Source organism: Xenopus laevis, chromosome 7S (genome assembly GCF_017654675.1).
Source record: "Xenopus laevis strain J_2021 chromosome 7S, Xenopus_laevis_v10.1, whole genome shotgun sequence".
Lineage (NCBI taxonomy): Eukaryota > Metazoa > Chordata > Amphibia > Anura > Pipidae > Xenopus > Xenopus laevis.
In genome coordinates, this window is record NC_054384.1 from 84,346,718 (window position 1) to 84,365,128 (window position 18,411).

Sequence of the window (18,411 nt, forward strand, 5' to 3'; positions counted from 1 at the left end):
AAAACAGTAATTTTAAAATTTAACAGTTTTGCACCATTTATTCCCATAAGTGGCTTGCACTAAGATTCAGATGGGTATTAGGGCTCAGCTGCTGAGTTGCACTGAGCATTAACACTCCATTCAAAATAACGGTGTTTGACAGCTCAGAGCAATGGAACAATGGACAGTCATATTCATACTGTACATCCAAATTGAGTTTTGATGAATATGACAGCAACATATTCATTTTTCCCTGGTGGATCTATGATAACTTTGCCCCCTACACATTCAGATAGAACTTTTTGCCTTTTTAACATGTAGATAATGTATGATTTTTTTTTTTTAAATATGACATAAAACTGCAGACATATTTTAAAAGTGAGTCTAGAGGCATACACCGAGAAATTCTTATTTAGAAAGTAGAGTCTTGGAGTGGTTGGATTGATGGTATTTTCCCAGACATAAATGACACAAGACAAACTTGATAAACAAATAATTACCTATATATGTATATGAATTGTACGTCAACTGCCACATTCTCAACAATACCACAGAACTTAAAAAGGCCTTGGCACATTTTACTGATGGAGAACCCCAAGCGTCTTTCCCAGGGCCGGCCTAGACCCACTCCCTGGATCATTGGCAAAAAAAACCAAAAAACGTGCATGCGACGTCAAAAAAAGCTTGCAGGAGCATCAAAAAAAAAAACCAAAAACTTGCGGTGGAGGGCCTGGAGGGGGGCCCCTGGGACAGCAGCATCGCTGGGCCCCCGGGCCCCCCAGTCTCTCCATTCCATCTGTTCACATGAATGAAATGCACATTTTCTTGTTGTTTTGTCCTAGCAGTGATGGGTGATTTTGGTTATTGTTACTTTAAGGTGGCTGAAAGGATTTATTGAACGTTTCTATGCTGGCTGAAATACTACGTGAACAAACACTACTTGTGCCATTATTCCAAAGGCCTCACCTGGAGGCAACCAACCTCCTCAACAAATGGTGGGCATTGCTTCAATACGAATAGTTATGGGTTCTCTTAAGGTGGCCATACACACGTCGATAAAAGCTGCCAATAGAACATGTCTGCAGTTTATTGGCCGTGTATGGGACCCTCTGACAGGCTTTCCCAATCAATATCTGGCAGAAAATCAAACAGGTTTAAAAACCTGGACCTCATTGGACTGTTGATTTGGTCCCTGCTCCGACCTCCTGTATTCCTGTCACTGTGATCTGATCTTTGGGCCCTTAGGTCCCATGATTGGATCAGCCCGATATCGTGCACCTCAAGTTGGGCATATCTGGGAGAGATCCCCTAGTTTGGTGGCCTTGACAAACAAGCGGCTCTTTGTGTGTATGGCCTGCTTTAGAGTGCATCAGTCACACTGTGTAGTCCGATGACAGTCACTTTAATTACAAAATCTGCACTGTGGAGTGCCAACATATTTCTGATTTCCATTCAGCAATTCGATCAGATCCAAATTAAAAATCCTTTACTAGTGGGATCAAATTTTACAGAGAAAGTAAGAGGCCACTGTTGTACAATGCCTAATCTTACCTAGCGCTAAGAAAAAAAACCAAAACGTAATTTTGATCACATACAAATATTTTTATTGTCTTTTCTTCTATTTATGATTAGATTGTATTGTGAAAATCATGAATATCTTACTATAAGTAAATCAAACATATATTATCAAAATATTTTCCCCAACATCACATCAGGTAACCATGCATAATTAAATAAACTGTAAAATGCATACATCACAAGACACACCATGCATAATATATAGCAGAGCACTGGCTACCTTTTACTGCAATTCTAGGAGAAGTCGCAATAAACTTTTATCACAGGTGGTACCCTTTAATAATAAATTGTGATGACAGAAGTGTAAGTGTTATACATGTATCTTGGTTTGAACAAACTTGTCAAAATATAATAAATCAGCAACACCAATTAATACTTCTTGAAAACTCTATGGAACCTACACAAATAATTATATATTGGTTATATGTGTCTGCAAATGGATTATGTGCACGAAACCTAAGCACATTTGGATCCTGACACATTAGGAGACAATAGATCAGATGGAACACGGAGTCAAGGCTAGCAGCTGAGAAAGTACATATGGAGATCACTAATCATTGTATTTCAGTGTTATTGTTGATGTTATGGCTGATGGTCATTGACCAAACATGCATACATGCAATCTACGTTAGGCTAGGGCAATGTTGTCTGGTTTATTCTGGCTGGTTCCTTGGAATAAAAATCCTGAAATTAGCCTTAAAAAAAAAAAAAAGCTCTTCACTGTACCAGAATTGACCAATAGAGTATTTGTAACAAGCAAAATAGAAATAAACATTGTTTATTTTCTATTAAAAACATAGAAATCCTGTGTTAATCAGCATGTAAAAGAAAGAATACTTAATCACTATACCAATAAATGTTTTATAGGCTAACAAGCCAGATAGAATATAATAAATGCAGAACTTGCTTTAATATAGGCATTAAAACCACAACAACTTGGTAGCTCTCTTCCACTATTCTATCTCAAAATTATTCAATGATATGTTGTAAGATAAACAAGCAACAACCACAAGAAATGACTTTGGAAAACATGCACAGACTTTTAACTAAAGTCGGCCTTAGGCGTTTCAGGTTAATGGCACCAAACTCTAACAGCAGCGCAGCAGGTCCCACATATATTAGGATTTATTTATCTTCACTAAAGGAAAACTAGCTTCCCCCAATGCATCTGATAGCCCGCACAGGACATCCCCCGTCGCCACCTAAACCATACCAAAAATACTCATGAAAACAGCTCTGCCCATACCTGATCTCCAAATGCAGAGCTGCCATGAAGGCAACCATGTTTGGCTACCTCATTACCAGTCCAAGTAAAACCCAAAAACATGCCTAATAGAAGTCAGAAATAGAAAGGTTCCACTGTGCATGCTCCTGCTCGCTCAATGAAGACACAATGACACAAATTCACTAAAGGGCAAATTTTCGCAAGCGACCGATTCACCACATTTTGCTCCACTTCGCCAGGTGCAAATTCGCTACCACTACGCTAACTCACTAAAATGAATCTCAGCAGCCAAACGCTAGCGTTACTTCGAATGCAAGCATTTCATAGTAAATTTCGCTAGGGTTCATTTCTGCCTAGCGATAATTCGTTACAACTCTTGCGCTTAGGTCATGTGCATAAAAGTCGTACGGACGTCTTTATTAGTTATGTTGGTGCAAATGCTTGAAATGGCCACATTTTAAAACAAATTCCAATAAGCCATAATAAAGACAGAAGAAATCCTCTAATGCCCTAGACATGGGTCGACCCTTAATAAGTCGCATGCCCCTCAAATTAGTTAAAAAAATTTGTTCACAATTTAGTCTTTAATAGTTTGGACTTTTGAAGGCAATCCCACTTTAAAAAAACAAAATGTTTTCTTACAACTTGAATGCATTTCGGCATAAAGGATATGATGTCACTGACATTAGATTGTGGAAGATGCTGCTTCGTTTTATCAGTTCGCCAGGTCTTAAGGTGGCGAAGGAAACTCTGGCGAAAGAGGTAACATTCAATAAACGACCGTTCGCCAGAGCGATATGGTGTGAATGTACACTAGTGATGGTCTCGTTCTCTAGAGAATTGTCCTCTATGCCTGTTAGTAAATTGGCGATGTCCCTGCGGATGGAATTTCTGCCAAATTGTCGCTAGCAACAGCCACTTTGCCCTTTAGTAAATCTGTCCCAATGTCTTGCAATCATGTTGAATCTCTGCTGGTCTGACAACAAAAATGTAATCTGCCAACACTACTTCTCAGCAAGTGGATGAGGCAGATACATAATAAGGCTTCATAGTTTTCATCCAACTTCTATTTAAATTGAATTGGCTGCATGATTGGATTACAAAATAAGGTTAGTGATCAGAGCAAGCAGCTTATTTGATGACAGAAGTTTTGCTGTAGTGCACTATTATCAGGCTGATCTTCCTGAAATTGGTGCAGCCGGTGCCCAAAATAAGGAAAATGGTTTCTGGTCATTTCATTTCACTGTCATTACCCAGCCAAAAAGATACCCATAACATTAGCTCTCCTGGGGCATTTCATAGTGAATTGCACTGAAATCTATTTTTCAAATGCACAAACAGATTTATTATATTTAAAATATTATAAAATAAAGTCCCAACTACTTACCATCATTGACCCGGGGAAGATTGGATTTGTCTATTGGAATGTCGGTCATATTGTGCTATTTGATGCAACTGCTTTTAGCCGGTAGTGCCTTAATTCGCATCTAGGAAACCTGAAAATGGAAGCTGCAAAGAAAAACAAAAGTCGGGTTATATTTCAGGCAATCTGCAGATCAGTCTAGCAAAACATTTGTCTTCATGATTAAAAAAAATCGTTAGCCCGTCAGGGGTTTAGTGAGTTGCAAGTCAACAACACCTTCAGGGCTGAAAGGTAGAAACACTGCTTGGAGCAGTCACCGGCACGTGGATCAAGTACAAGCCACTGTTTTTTATTCAAGAGAAAAAGGAAATCATTTTAAAAAATTTGGCTTATTTGATTATAATGGAGTCTATGGGAGCCAGCCTTTCCGTAATTCGGATCTTTCTGGATAACAGGTTTCTGATTGACAAATACCATACCTGTACACTACAAACAGACAACAATTAATCATGTTCACTCCCTTTTTACTAGGGATGCACCGAATCCGGGATTCGGTTCAGGATTCGGCCTTTTTCAGCAAGATTCGGATTCTGCCGAATCCTTGTGCCTGGCTGAACCGAATCCGAATTTGCATATGTAAATTAGGGTTGGGTAGGGAAATCACGTGACTATTTGTCACAAAGGAAGATTTTTTCCCACTTTTTGCTTTCCTGACCCTAATTTGCATATGCAAATTAGGATTCGGATTCGGTTCGGTATTCGGCCAAATATTTCACCAATCATTTGAGAATTCGGCCGAATCGCAAATAGTTTTGGGATTCGGTGCATCCCTACTTTTTACTCACCTATTAGCATTTCAGGTTGAAAATATGTCTTATTTTATTTAAAGGATAAGTAAACCTCTAATACTAGGATTTTTTACAGGAACATAACCTGCTGCAAAACTCTGCCAACTACAGGTTATCGCTTATTTCTGGCTTAGTTGGTTACATATAGGGAATCATCACTTTAAAGTTATAATGACACCTGCATGGAAAATTCCCCCAAGTTACTACATTCCCTTGCCTCTTTAAAAGTAAACGGTGACAGATTTATATGGATTGAAAATTGGTATGGCAACCGGCTGGAAACTGTAAGTCACAGTTTTTATTAATGTTAATGAAAGGTTCATTCACTTAACCACTGGCTAAAGAAAATCGGCAGAAAATAGGTGCTCTGTGTATATTTGCTTCTAGGGAGTTACAGACTATAATAAAGTATTCGGAAATCTATGCTGTGGGGCAACAAACTAATAGATATAGATAGAAGAATGAAAAAGGAAGAATGCTTCCCAGGCCTGAAAATAACAAAAGCATTCTCTATTTTAGGCTCTCAGGTTATATCCAGCAGCTATGAAGGCTTAGGCATGTTAGTAATAAGACTAAAATAAGTTGTTGTATGAAGGAACATGTTCTAACACGAAAAGAAAAACTTGCTGAACTGCTGTGAAAGGCTGAAATATTCCCAACTGAGAAGCAATAAACACACAAGCATTTCCTTTCTACTAATCAGACTATTTTCACTCAGAAATATATTTTGTCTGGATTTTTTGTTTTAGTTTTTTTCATAACAAAACCAGGGTTACTCATTTACTCAAGCACAGCTCTTGAGCTTGAGCCCCTGTTGTATTTCACCTCTTATTTCATTCCTAGTTCTGTATTGGTAACACAGGTACTGTACATACAATCTGCTTTAGTTTTGGGATCCAAGTCCTTACTTACCTTGATTTAATGCTCAATTGCACAAAACACTGCACTTTCAGACCTCACTGCACACTACTGTGTTTGGAAACATACGAGTATATTGCTCCCATCCACTTTATTTCTAGTTTTCATAAAACCCCCAGGGAATAAACACATTAAGGGGCAGATTTATCAAAGGTGGAGGTGAATTTTCGAATGAAAAAAATTAGAATTTCGAGCTATTTTTTGTGTACATCAACTAGGGCAGGGGTCCCCAACCTTTTTCACCTGTGAGCAACATTCAGAAGTAAAAGGAGTTTGGGAGCAAGACAACCATGAAAAATTTTCCTGGTATGCCAAATAAGGGCTGTGATTGGCTATTGGTAGCCCCCAGCCTACATGAGGCTCTGTTTGGCAGTAAATCTGGTTTTTATGCAACCAAAACTTGCCTCCAAGCCTGGAGTTCAAAAATTAGCACCTGCTTTGAGACCACTGAGAGCAACATCCAAGGGGTTGAGGAGCAACATGTTGCTCACGAGCTACTGGTTGGGGATCACTGAACTAGTGAATAGTCCAAATTCGATTCAAATTTGAAAATAAAATTAAGAAATCTGAATATCGACATTTATCATGTACTGTCTCTTTGAAAATTTGCCATCTAAAACCTGTTTTAGCCTATGGGGGACCTCCTAGAACCCATTTGGAGTCAATTGGTGGACTTTGAAAAATCGAAGTATTTTTTGGGAAAAACTTTGAATCAAATTCGATCGATTGCGCTATTAATTCAATTCCAACGATTCGATTCTGACTAATACGGACCTTTCAGATCGAAAACAGACCTATTCGACCCAAAAAAAACTTCGACTTAATTTTGGTTGGTCATTTTGAATTGTCGAAGTTTTTTTAAATTGAAATTCGACCCTTGATAAATATGCCCCTTAAACTCAAGCACCATATAGAACACTGAACTCAAGGTGATGTTTTAAAAGGGTGGTTCATGCCAAAAGTTAACTCATGGTATGTTATAGAATGGCTAATTCTAAGCAACTTTTCATTTGGTCTTCGTTATTTTAAATCATTTTTGATTTATTTGCCTTTTTTTGTCTGACCCTTTTCATCTTTCAAACAGGGGTCGCTGACTCCATCTAAAAACAAATGCTCTGTAAGGTTACAAATGTATTGTTATTGCTACTTTTTATTACTTATCTTTCTTTTCAGGCCTCTCCTATTCATATTTCAGTCTCTTGTTCAAATCAATACATGGTTCCTAGGGTAATTTGGACCCTAGCAACCAGAAACTGCAAACTGGAGAGCTGCTGCATAAAAAGCTAAATAACTCAAAAACCACAACAAAATAAAAACGAATTGCAAATTGTCTCAGAATCACACTCTCTACATCATACTAAACGTTAACGCAAAGGTTAAAAGCGGTAGAAAGAACCGAATTATTTACAGTTTACAGCAAATCTACAACTAGCAGCTATGCACACTGTAAACTCAACACAAGGAATTTAGATTTTGCTTCTAAAACTGAAATCTGTTTCTTGTTAGCTCATCTATTCCATAAACAAGCACTGTAAATGGGATTGGCATTTTTTTATGTTCTGAAAAATCGTTAGGCTTGAGAACTAAGTTCAACCATCACAGAGAGGTGTGTCCAGGAACCAAGCGAATAAGCAAATCTGAGTATCCATAAGAAACTCAATCATATGAAAAGCATGCTCTTAAAGGGGTTGCTCACCTTTAGATTAACTTAAAGAATGATGTAGACATTGATATTCTAAACCAATTTGTAACCTTCCTTTGTTTTTGTTTTTTGTGGGGTTTTTTTATAGTTTTGCAGTTTTTTAGCTTTTTGGTTTCATCCGTTCTCCAGTTTGGTATTTCAGCAGCTACAGTATCTGGTTGCAAGGATTGTATTTACCCTAGCAACTAGACAGTGGATTGAACAAAAAATGAATAAAAAGATAAGTAATAAAAAGTTAAAAAAAAAAACCAATAAAATTGTTTCCTCACTGAGCAATGGATTTTGGCTGCCCCCCACTTGAAAGCTGGATAGGGAAATGCAAAATGTATACTCTGGTGCAGGAACCTTAATTAATTATAATACATTGCCAAGTGAAACACACAGTGCTCTGTTAATTTCATAAAGAATATTTGGAAAAGTGCCATGTGCTGAGGACGCTTCAGGTAAGTTAGACCATTAATGACAAGTCAGACACCCAATGGGACCCATTGTTTTATTTGTACAATGTTATTCATTTACTGCTATTCTGTGATTATACCCAGGTATAGGGGCACATTATTATTAATATGCCGGCACTATTATATACTTTAATGCCTTTTGTCATCATGAATATTGCGAGAATACTTAAATACAGTATGGGCTCAGCTTCAGCTTTGGTGTGTTTACATAAGCCAGGAGCATGCTTAAAGGGATTGTTCGCCTTTGACTTAATTTTTAGTATGATGTAAAGAGTGTTATCCTTAAACAATTTGCAATTGGTTTTCATTTTTTTTCATTTGTGGTTTGTGACTTATTTAGCTTTCTTGCAGTTTGTAGTTTCAGCAATCTGGTCGCTAGGGTTCAAAATACCCTAGCAACCACACACTGATTTGAATAAGAGACTGGAATATAAAAAGTAGCAATAACAATACATTTCTAGCCTTAGGGAGCATTTGCTTTTAGATGGGGTCAGTGACCCCCATTTGAAAGCTGGAAAGAGTCAGCAGGTGAAGGCAGATCATTTAGAAACTATAAAAAATAAATCATGAAGACTTAAAAAGTTACTTAGAATTGGACATTCTATAACATACTTAGGGGTATATATATCAAGGGTCGAATTTCGAATTGAATAAAACTTTGAAATTTGAATTAAAAAACACCAACCTAAATTAAGTTGAAGTTTTTTTTTTTTTTGGTCGAATAGGTCTGTTTTCGACCTAATAGGTCCGTATTCGGCCGAATTAGAATTGTACGAATTGAAAGAATAGCGCATTCGATCGAATTCGATTCAAAGTTTTTCCCCAAAAAAACTTTGTCAAAGTCCACCAATTGACTCCAAATGGGTTCTAGGAGGTCCCCTATAGGCTAAAACAGCAATTCAGCAGGTTTTAGATGGGGAATGGTCAAAGTCGAATTTTTAACAAGACAGTACATTTCGATATTCACATTTTCTAATCGAATTTGGACAATTCTCTAGTTGAAGTACACAAAAAATAGCTTGAAATTCGATTTTTTTTCATTTGAAAATTCACCTCGACCGTTGATAAATCTGCCCCTTAAAGTTAATTTAAAGGTTGAACAACCCCTTCAAGGAAATGTATCCTTTAATTGTCCCGTGTGCCAGATATATGCAAAATCTGTGACCCTAAAACATAGTCTCTGTAAATCGTCCCCAAACTGAACTTATAAGCAGAGCATGAACTAGCAAAAGACGGATAACTGGCCATAGAAATGCACCAACTTTTTTTTTTTTTTTAAACTTCGGGTAGAAATGCACTAACTTTAGCTACAGAAAAGCCAAGGATAAAATGAAAAGTAAACTAACAATGCTACAATACATCCTGCTTTAGAGAGCCGCTAGTAAGCCTTGAACAACATTTGCACATTTGCAGTAGTTCAGTCAACATCTGGGTAACAATAGGTCCCCTGGTAGTTTATACATGTGTTGCTAGTGGCCTAGAGGTCATGTATACTACTGACTGAACTGGATGTGTCTGAGCAGCTGTACTGCAGCTTCTTCTTCCCCATACCAAAACCCTTGGCCTTAAGAGTCCTACAGTTCATTTAAATAGAAGTGCCTGCCTTAGACATTACACATTCCTGATTTAAGATTTATGCTGCATGTGTAACAGAACAATAAGGACAGAATCAACAGCGGCTCTGGTTAGTACTGCTGCCTTAAAGGAATTGTTCACCTTTAAATAAACTTCTAGGGGCAGATTCACTATGGTTCGAGTGAATTTTCGAACTACAAAAAGTTCGAATTTCAAAGTAATTTTTTGGATACTTCGACCATCGAATAGGATACTACGACTTCGAATTTACTTCGACTTTGAAGTAAAAATCGTTCGAATATTCGACCATTTGATAGTCGAAGTACTATCTCTAACTTCGACTTCAATACTTTGCTAACTTAAACCTGCCGAAGTGCTATGTTAGCCTATGGGGACCTGCCAGAGCATATTTCTAAGTTTTTGGGTATCGAAGGAAAATCGTACGATCATACGATAAAATCGTTCGATTCGAAGTACGATCGGAATACGATCGTACCATGAATAAAATCCTCCGGCTTCAAATGTCGGAGGATTCTATTCGATGGTCGAATTTCGAAGTATTTTCCACTTCGAAATTCGACCCTTGATAAATCTAGTGTGGAGAATGATATTCTGAGACAATTTGCAAGTGGTTTTCTTTTTTTTATTATTTGTGGTTTTTGATCTTTTCATTCAGCAGCTCTCCAGTTTATAATTTCAGTAATCTGGTAGTTAGGATCCAAATTACCCTAGCAACCATGCATTGATTTGAATAAGAGAAAGGAATATGAAAAGGAGAGGGGCTGAATAGAAAGATGAGTAATTAAACGTATACATCTGTAGCCTCAGAGAGCATTTGTTTTTTAGAAGGGGTCGATGACCCCCGCTAGAAAGAGTTAGAAAAAGGTCCCATACCTGTACATAACAATACCAGAAGCAGATATGTGTTAGAAATGTCATCCAGCAAAGTTGATGTGATTCTTTTAATATATACTGTGTCCCAACCAGTGGTCAATATGTGTTTTACTTGCATAGGAGTCTGCTTCCTGGTACAGCTATGGAACCACCTGAGGTTTTCCAGATTAGAGGATATTTTCTTAATCTGGCGCACAGTACTTTACGGCTGCTTAGTACTACTAGGTAGGACCAGCTAATTTAGTAATATGGGGCATTGTGATTCCTGATGGCAGCCCCGGGTACAAGGTACAGTTTAAAAATTACAGAAAAAAAGCATATTGTTAAAAAAGGGATGGGTTGCTTTAAATGAAGGATAGCTGTTCAGCTTTCTAGTTTATGAGTAGAAATAACAGATAATACAAATAGGCGAGTTGAGGTGTGGGATCTACTTCCTTCCTTCCTGACAAACCACAAGTGCCCTGTTTTGCTTTATGACAGATATTTTAGATATACTCCCAGGTTCAATCCCTCTCCCTCAAGACAAAGCAGGATCCAACACCCTTTATGAACCAAACATATACCACACTGCTGCTTGAAGGGACTGTTCACCTTTAAATTAACATTTAGTATGATGTGGCGTACAAATTACCCCAGCAAAATGTCCAAATGCCAAAAACTGAAAATAAAATCCAAATTTTTAGTGAAAAAAACCCTCACATTTTTCGTGATCGATAATACCCCAAGGATGGAAAAAGTCAGAATCAGAAAATTCCTCATCTCAGACCTGTTAAAGTCAAAGGGAGAAGATATACTGATCTGCGCCGGGTTTTGTGCAATAATCCAAAGATTTTGTGGTTTGCAGGCGAAAATCACCTGCACAGGAAATTCCGGGAAAATGTATTGATAAATAAGGTTGAAATAATCCATGTGGATTTGGTCCGAGTATATTTCATAAATAAATTAGATATTTTTCGGATTTTGATAAATATCCCCCTAAAAGTTAACATAAAGGTGAACCACCCCTTTAACAAGAAGAGTGCACTCTTAACACGATGCACTATATAAAAGCATGAAATCAGGCCTTTACTGTAACAAAAAAAACAACTAATTTTTATGGTAATGTCAGATGTGGAAGGATCCTCTGCCGGGAGAGAAATATCAGTAACTCTCAGCATTTACCATTGACTATAATTGCATGTCTGTCACTGCACAGATGGAGCAATTTTGGGGCATTTAAATGGAATGGCCAATGGGAGAGGTAGGATCCACCACATCCACTATTAAAATGTGCATGTGCATAAAATATTTCCAAACATATTTCAACAGCACTCCGATATAGTGAGAATTTAATTTATTTGTGCAACAGGTGAAGCAACGTTTTCGGGCTTAACCAGCCCTTTATCAATCTTACAGAACCCACTAACGACGCGGCCTGCAAGGAAAACAAATGTGCAGGAATCTAGTTGAAATAATGTTTTCAGTAACTGGTATTACATGATAGGGTGTGAAACCTGCAAAGATTCCAGTGATGCCACAAGACAGAGCAAGTTGTATCAGATCCCTGTGAAATATGCTACATTACTCACTGCTTTACAATAATATGATACCAAACACAGCTCTGGAAATACACCAAATACAACAAACACGAGTCTCTGAGAACTGGTGCTATATAAAGAAATGATGCTGAACATTAGAAAGTCTCTGGGACGATACAGCTTGTCAAAATGCAAAGTCACTATTTTGGAGACAGCATGGCAATATTAATGTTCTCTTACAGTATTGTACTCATCATGCTGGTCTGTGGGTCCCAGAAAGAGAAGCCTACAGGCAATGTACTAAAGGAGAATAACCTCTGAGAATGCCATGACTGCATATTAATACATGCGGCCCCCAGGGTCAACAAACAACCGACTACAAGGCAGAGAATTCTTCACACTCAATGTATATTGCAGAATGAGTGCTTATATAAAAATATAAAAGTGCAACCAAACTGCACTGGGTGTTAAACAAATCAGTTTCACAAATAGGTTTTTATTAGTACTCACCCTCCCTCAACTCAACATCTTTTCTTGCTGCAAACAACAATATAACAATTTCATTTCAACAAGCACTTCGCTAATGACACAATGCAACACCCTGATCTTGAGCGCAAGATGAACAAGGGAGTATACTGCCCCTTTAAGGGTCTGGCCACACGGGCAGATTCGGGGAGATTAGTCGCCAGGCGATAAATCTCCTCTTCTTCACGGCGACTAATCTCCCCCCGAACTGCCTTCCGCCGGGTAAAATGAAAATCGCCTGGGGGCATGCACTCAGAGTGCTTGGTTTTTCGAAGTCACCCGAAGCATCCTCGTGAGGCAATTACGGGCGACTTCGGAAACAAAGCAATCCGAGTCAATACAATCACTTGGGGGTGCCTAACTTTTGGCACCCCCACTGAAATATGCCTTTTCTTCTTCTTTAAATGACAGAATAGTATGTGGCAGAAGAAATACTATAAATAGGAGCATTTACTGCCTTATTTAGCAGTCCAAAAGCCATTCATTTATACTTTCCTTGTCCTATCTTCTAAAGTTGCTGCAAAATGTCTTTTTTTAATCCAACTAAACGGTAAAAATTTAGCCTAAAACAGAAGAGTGAAAAATTCTCCCTGTATCAAATGTGACGATTCAATAGATACCTAAAATTTTTCCACCTGTGAGAAAAAAGTTCATTTTAAATTTAAAGGGCTGCTATGGGCCTTTTTTTTTTTTCTTTGCTTGACATGTGTTTAAGACACAATATAGAAATTTGTTAATGCAAGAGCCCATAGTACCATTAAGGAAGCAATTCTCTAATTAGTCATTCACTATTTTACTGTTCTTGGTGCAGGCCTTGCCTGCCTATATCCAGCCGACATGTAAGTAATTCATGACTGCTGGCTGTCACTTGAAAAAACAATATGAAAAACAGTCTATATTAACCCTTACATCACCATAGCCTTTTCTGTCCTCTGGTTCTAACTTAAAACAATATAAGAGAAGTCAGTTTTCCACTGGGTATGTTACTGTAATAACCTGCTTTCGCTGGATTGTGTCCCGAATCAGACCCGGTATGTAAATAAACAGATACTCATTTTAACTGCAATTACATTTACAAATAACTTTAAAAACACTGAACAGTTTAACAAATGTATACGGGGAGAGTTGGTTAACTTAAATTTAAATTTCCGTTCATTATGCATAACACAGGTTTTGAGCCAAGGTTCTATTTAAAGGTTGTTATTATAAAACAATGTGTAATTTATGAGGGGAAAAACTATAGTTCTGGCACCGCTGAGCAGGGTAGATAATTTGGAAGTGAAGGGTGCTTATGTTTATGGGTTATGGAGGATGCTGTCACCTTGTTAGAACAATATGGTTTTCCCCACTGGTATGAGAAAACTCAAATATGCAGATAACTAATGCTAACTTCTGTCAGTCTGATCAACTAAATATTCTTATTGAAATAAAGCCTGTTTGGAAATAGATTCTATTGTCACTCTAAGCTAAATCACATGTTTTAAGCTTCTTTTGACTTGGGCGGATCATGTGCCTGATTGTTGCATTCTCTGCAGGAATTCACTATAATTGTTTGGACATTCTGATTCAGAAAAGGGAACTAAGCAGAGGTAACATCAGTATTACTGAATTAGGCACCTACTGTAGTTACATTCAGCATCGGACTGGGGACCCACCCCAGTTCCCTTTCGGGCCCCCGTCCTAGCTGCAACCCCTCTGTGGGTTGCCGGCCCATGTCTTTTCTCCAATGCCATGTCTGGGGCCAGAGAGAGAGTGAGGTCGGGCAGCAGCAATAGTTCCATGCAGCAGGTCTGAGTCTGAGCTGTCCGCCCTTGGTTACATTCTAAATATTATATTTAGTGGGGTATTCACTATTTAGATAAATGCAACAAGCAAAGTTGCTGATAGCTATAACCATATTCATCTGCTGATGCCAACACACAGACTAAGTACTTAGTGTAAAGCATTTGTATACATATCATAAATTCTGCACACAAGTTAACTGTTAGGAGCAGTGACACACATTTATATATATTCTTTATACATATATATATATATATATATATATATATATATATATATATATATATATATATATATATATATATATATATATATATATATATATAAAATCTGTTCTGATTGCATAGTGTAATCACTTCCATCTGGTTCCTGAATTAAAGGGGCATAATTTAGCTAACTAGCTAGCCTGGCCTGACATTTGGAGGAATTGAACTTGATGGACTCAACTTAAAGGGATACTGTCATGGGAAAAAAAACATTTTTCAAAATGCATCAGTTAATAGTGCTGCTCCAGCAGAATTCTGCACTGAAATCCATTTCTCAAAAGAACAGATTTTTTTATATTAAATTTTGAAATCTGACATGGGCTAGACATGTTGTCAATTTCCCAGCTGCCCAAAGTCATGTGACTTGTGCTCTGATAAACTTCAATCACTCTTTACTGCTGTACTGCAAGTTGGAGTGATATCATCCCCCTCCCTTTCCCCCCCCCCAGCAGCCAAACAAAAGAACAATGGGAAGGTAACCAGATAGCAGCTCCCTAGCACAAGATAACAGCTGCCTGGTAGATCTAAGACAGTGATCCCCAACCAGTAGCTCGCGAGCAACATGTTGCTCTCCAACCCCTTGGATGTTGCTCTCAGTGGCCTCAAAGCAGGTGATTATTTTTGAATTCCAGGCTTGGGGGAAAGTTTTGGTTGGATAAAAACCAGGTGCACTGACAAACCAAGCCTCAATGTAGATTAACAATCCACATAGGGGCTACCAAATGGCCAATAACAGCCCTTATTTGGCACCCCAGGAACATTTTTCATGCTAGTGTTGCTCCCCAACTCCTTTTACTTCTGAATGTTGCTCACGGGTTCTAAAGTTTGGGGATCCCTGATCTAAGAACAACACTCAATAGTAACCCATGTCTCACTGAGACACATTCAGTTACATTGAGAAGGAAAAACAGCAGCCTGCCAGAAAGCATTTCTCTCCTAAAGTGCAGGCACAAGTCACATGACCAGGGGCAGCTGGGAAATTGACAAAATGTCTAGCCCCATGTCAGATTTCAAAATTGAATATAAAAAAATCTGTTTGCTCTTTTGAGAAATGGATTTCAGTGCAGAATTCTGCTGGAGCAACACTATTAACTGATGCGTTTTGAAAAAAAAAATTTTTCCCATGACAGTATCCCTTTAACTATGAATAAGGCTTACATATAACATATATATTTAACAACATTGGTATGTAAAGCAGACTGAAATGGCTTCCAAAAACTCTAAAAAAAAATCACAGAACTTACATAGGTGCACAGCAGTGTTATTCCATATGATCAAATATTCCACACTGCTTTTTCGTGCACAAGTTTTTATATACAGGCCACTCTGCCTTATACTGACATCCTACATATACTTGGATCACCATTGCCTTCCGAAGTATTTTCTGATATTGACAAGATGCCTTTCCCTAACATTATTTTGTATGGGCAGGGGTCCACATCGCCATTCTGTGTGTGTGTAATGTTTCAAATTCCCTCATCCTAGCATTAGTCTGAATGTAAAGGGATTCACATTACCTTCCCCTGTCATTATTTTGTGCAAGAAAGTATCCACATAGCCACTGATTCTATAGAAAGGCACTGTGGATACTTGCACATAAGGAACACCACTAGTTAAAGGCACTATGCATCTTTACACCTACATACATACATACATACATACATACATACAAGTGCAAAGTGGGTCCCTTCACATACGAATTAAAGGTGTGTTTTGCAATGTGGATACTTGCACATACAGTATAAATAAGGCACCAAGAATTCCTATACCTACATAGGCAATGTGGATCCCTTCTCATACAGAAAAATATATCATTAGAATGTGAGGCGTCCTGTACAGAAGAGTGCTGCTATACAAAGGCAATGTGGATTACTTGCACATACAGAATAACATTAGTATAAAGAAGGCATCGTGTATCCCTATACCTACATAGGCAATGTGGATCCTTTCTCATACAGAAAAATGTCACATAGAATGTGAGGCCTCCTTTACATAAGAGTTCTGCTATACAAAGGAAATGTGGATAACTTGCACATACTGTACAGAATACCATTAGTATAAGTATAACATAGATACAGTACAATGGCATTGTGGATCCCTTCACATACAGAATGTCACATTAGACAGCGAGGCCTCCTGTTCATAAACTGCTGCTACAGAAAGGCAATGTGTATAGTTGCACATAGAGAATAATACTAGTGAAAAGCGCTGTGTATCCTTATAACTATATAAATACATACAAGGATAATGTATTCACATACAGAATAATGTCAGTGGTAGGCAGCATGGTCTCTGCACATAGGGATTCCAGCTATGGAAAGACAATGTGGCTAGTTGCATGTATTAGGGTAGGACTACACGGACTTTTTTGGCGCGATCCGACGCTTGCAACAAACCGCTTGCGACAAATTGCATGCGGCGGAAATAAGGTAAGTGATTGAAATGTCGGATGGAGTCCGCAGCGTTGATCAGACGCGACACGACTGTCGGATGCAAACGCCACACGCTTCTATCTCTTGCCTTATTCCCGTCGCACGCGTTTTGTCACAGGGCGTCGGATCGCGCCGAAAACGTCCGTGTAGTCCTACCCTTAGAGTGTAATTAATACACATGACATACACAGGCAATGGGTCTCCCTGCTGCACACAGAGACTAAAGGTTGAATGGGGCAATGTGGAGGATCCCTGTGCATGCAGCAGAATAATAATAATAATAATAATAATAATAATAATAATGGAAGACACAGGGGTTGTTGCTGCTGCTGCTGGCACATATACAATCAAGCAAGGAAAAGGCAATGAGGATCCCTGGAGTAGGTTTGTGCACATCACATACACTGCCAGAGTAAAGGATGAAGGGTTAATTGCTTCCTATAATTGGTTCGTATAAAGCTGCAGAGGCCAGAAAGCAGGGGGCTATGGTTCCCTGAGGCACAAGGTAGATATGCAGAAGCAGCAGAAGCAGCAGTAGAGGCTGCGGTAGAACATGCACTGATTGACTCTCAGGACAAAGCGCCACTGATGCTCTGCTGCTGACACCGCCGGGAGCTGACAGACAAAACATGCGCACTCTGATCCATTCCCATCCCCGGGATACACTGTACCTGTATGCGGGTCCCGAGGCTCGGTTCGTGTAGCTGGGCCGGACCGCCGGCTGATACCCACTGTATTCACCTCCCTAAGATCGCGCTGCTGGGCGGACTGGGCTCCCTTCCCCTCCCTCTGCCTCCTCCTCCTCCCACCGGCTCCTGCTAATACTCACAGCTTCACTCCAACAATGTTAGCAGCTCGAGAGACGGAGGCCGCATTGGGACACACTTCCTCCCCTCAACATCCTTCCCTAAACAAACCCCCTTCGCTATATTGCTTGTGGAAATGGGAAGCTCACATAGAATTAGAAATTGGGTGAAAACAGTCTGATCACGTGTAATCATAATCGCTGTATAAACACACAATTACAGCACAATCAATGCCTTTTGTCTTCTTATTGTTTATACAGTTAAAAGGGCATCGAGCACCCCCTTTACACGCTGCAGTGACTCCTGTCAGAGAAGGATTTGCTTGTAGCACCAGACCATTCTGATCCTGTTCTTAAATCTATGGGGCAGATTTACTAAAGGACAAAGTGACTGTCGAAAATTTGCCAGAAATCCCATCCGCAGGGACATCGCCAATTTATTAACAGGGGTAGAGGACAATTCACTAGCGCAGTTTCACACCCTATCGCTGGCGTTTTTTCATATTTTAAAGCGGGATTGCCTTCAAAAGTTGTAGCTATTAAA

At 38.8% G+C, this 18,411-nt stretch overlaps 1 protein-coding gene across 3 annotated transcripts in view; it reads right to left on the reverse strand.

Moving 5' to 3' along the window:
* XB5818699.S (provisional ortholog of coiled-coil domain containing 50 S homeolog) overlaps positions 1-17,994 on the reverse strand; it is a 74,022-nt gene extending 56,028 nt beyond the window's left edge. Inside the window, exons 1-2 of one of the 3 annotated variants that reach the window (XM_018226932.2) lie at positions 17,892-17,994; positions 4,170-4,291 (exon numbers count right to left, since the gene is read on the reverse strand). In XM_018226932.2, the coding sequence (XP_018082421.1) occupies positions 4,170-4,218 (49 nt within the window). In that variant the 5' untranslated portion in view covers positions 4,219-4,291; positions 17,892-17,994. 3 annotated transcript variants of the gene reach the window in all.
* Between the last annotated feature and the right edge of the window lie 417 nt (positions 17,995-18,411).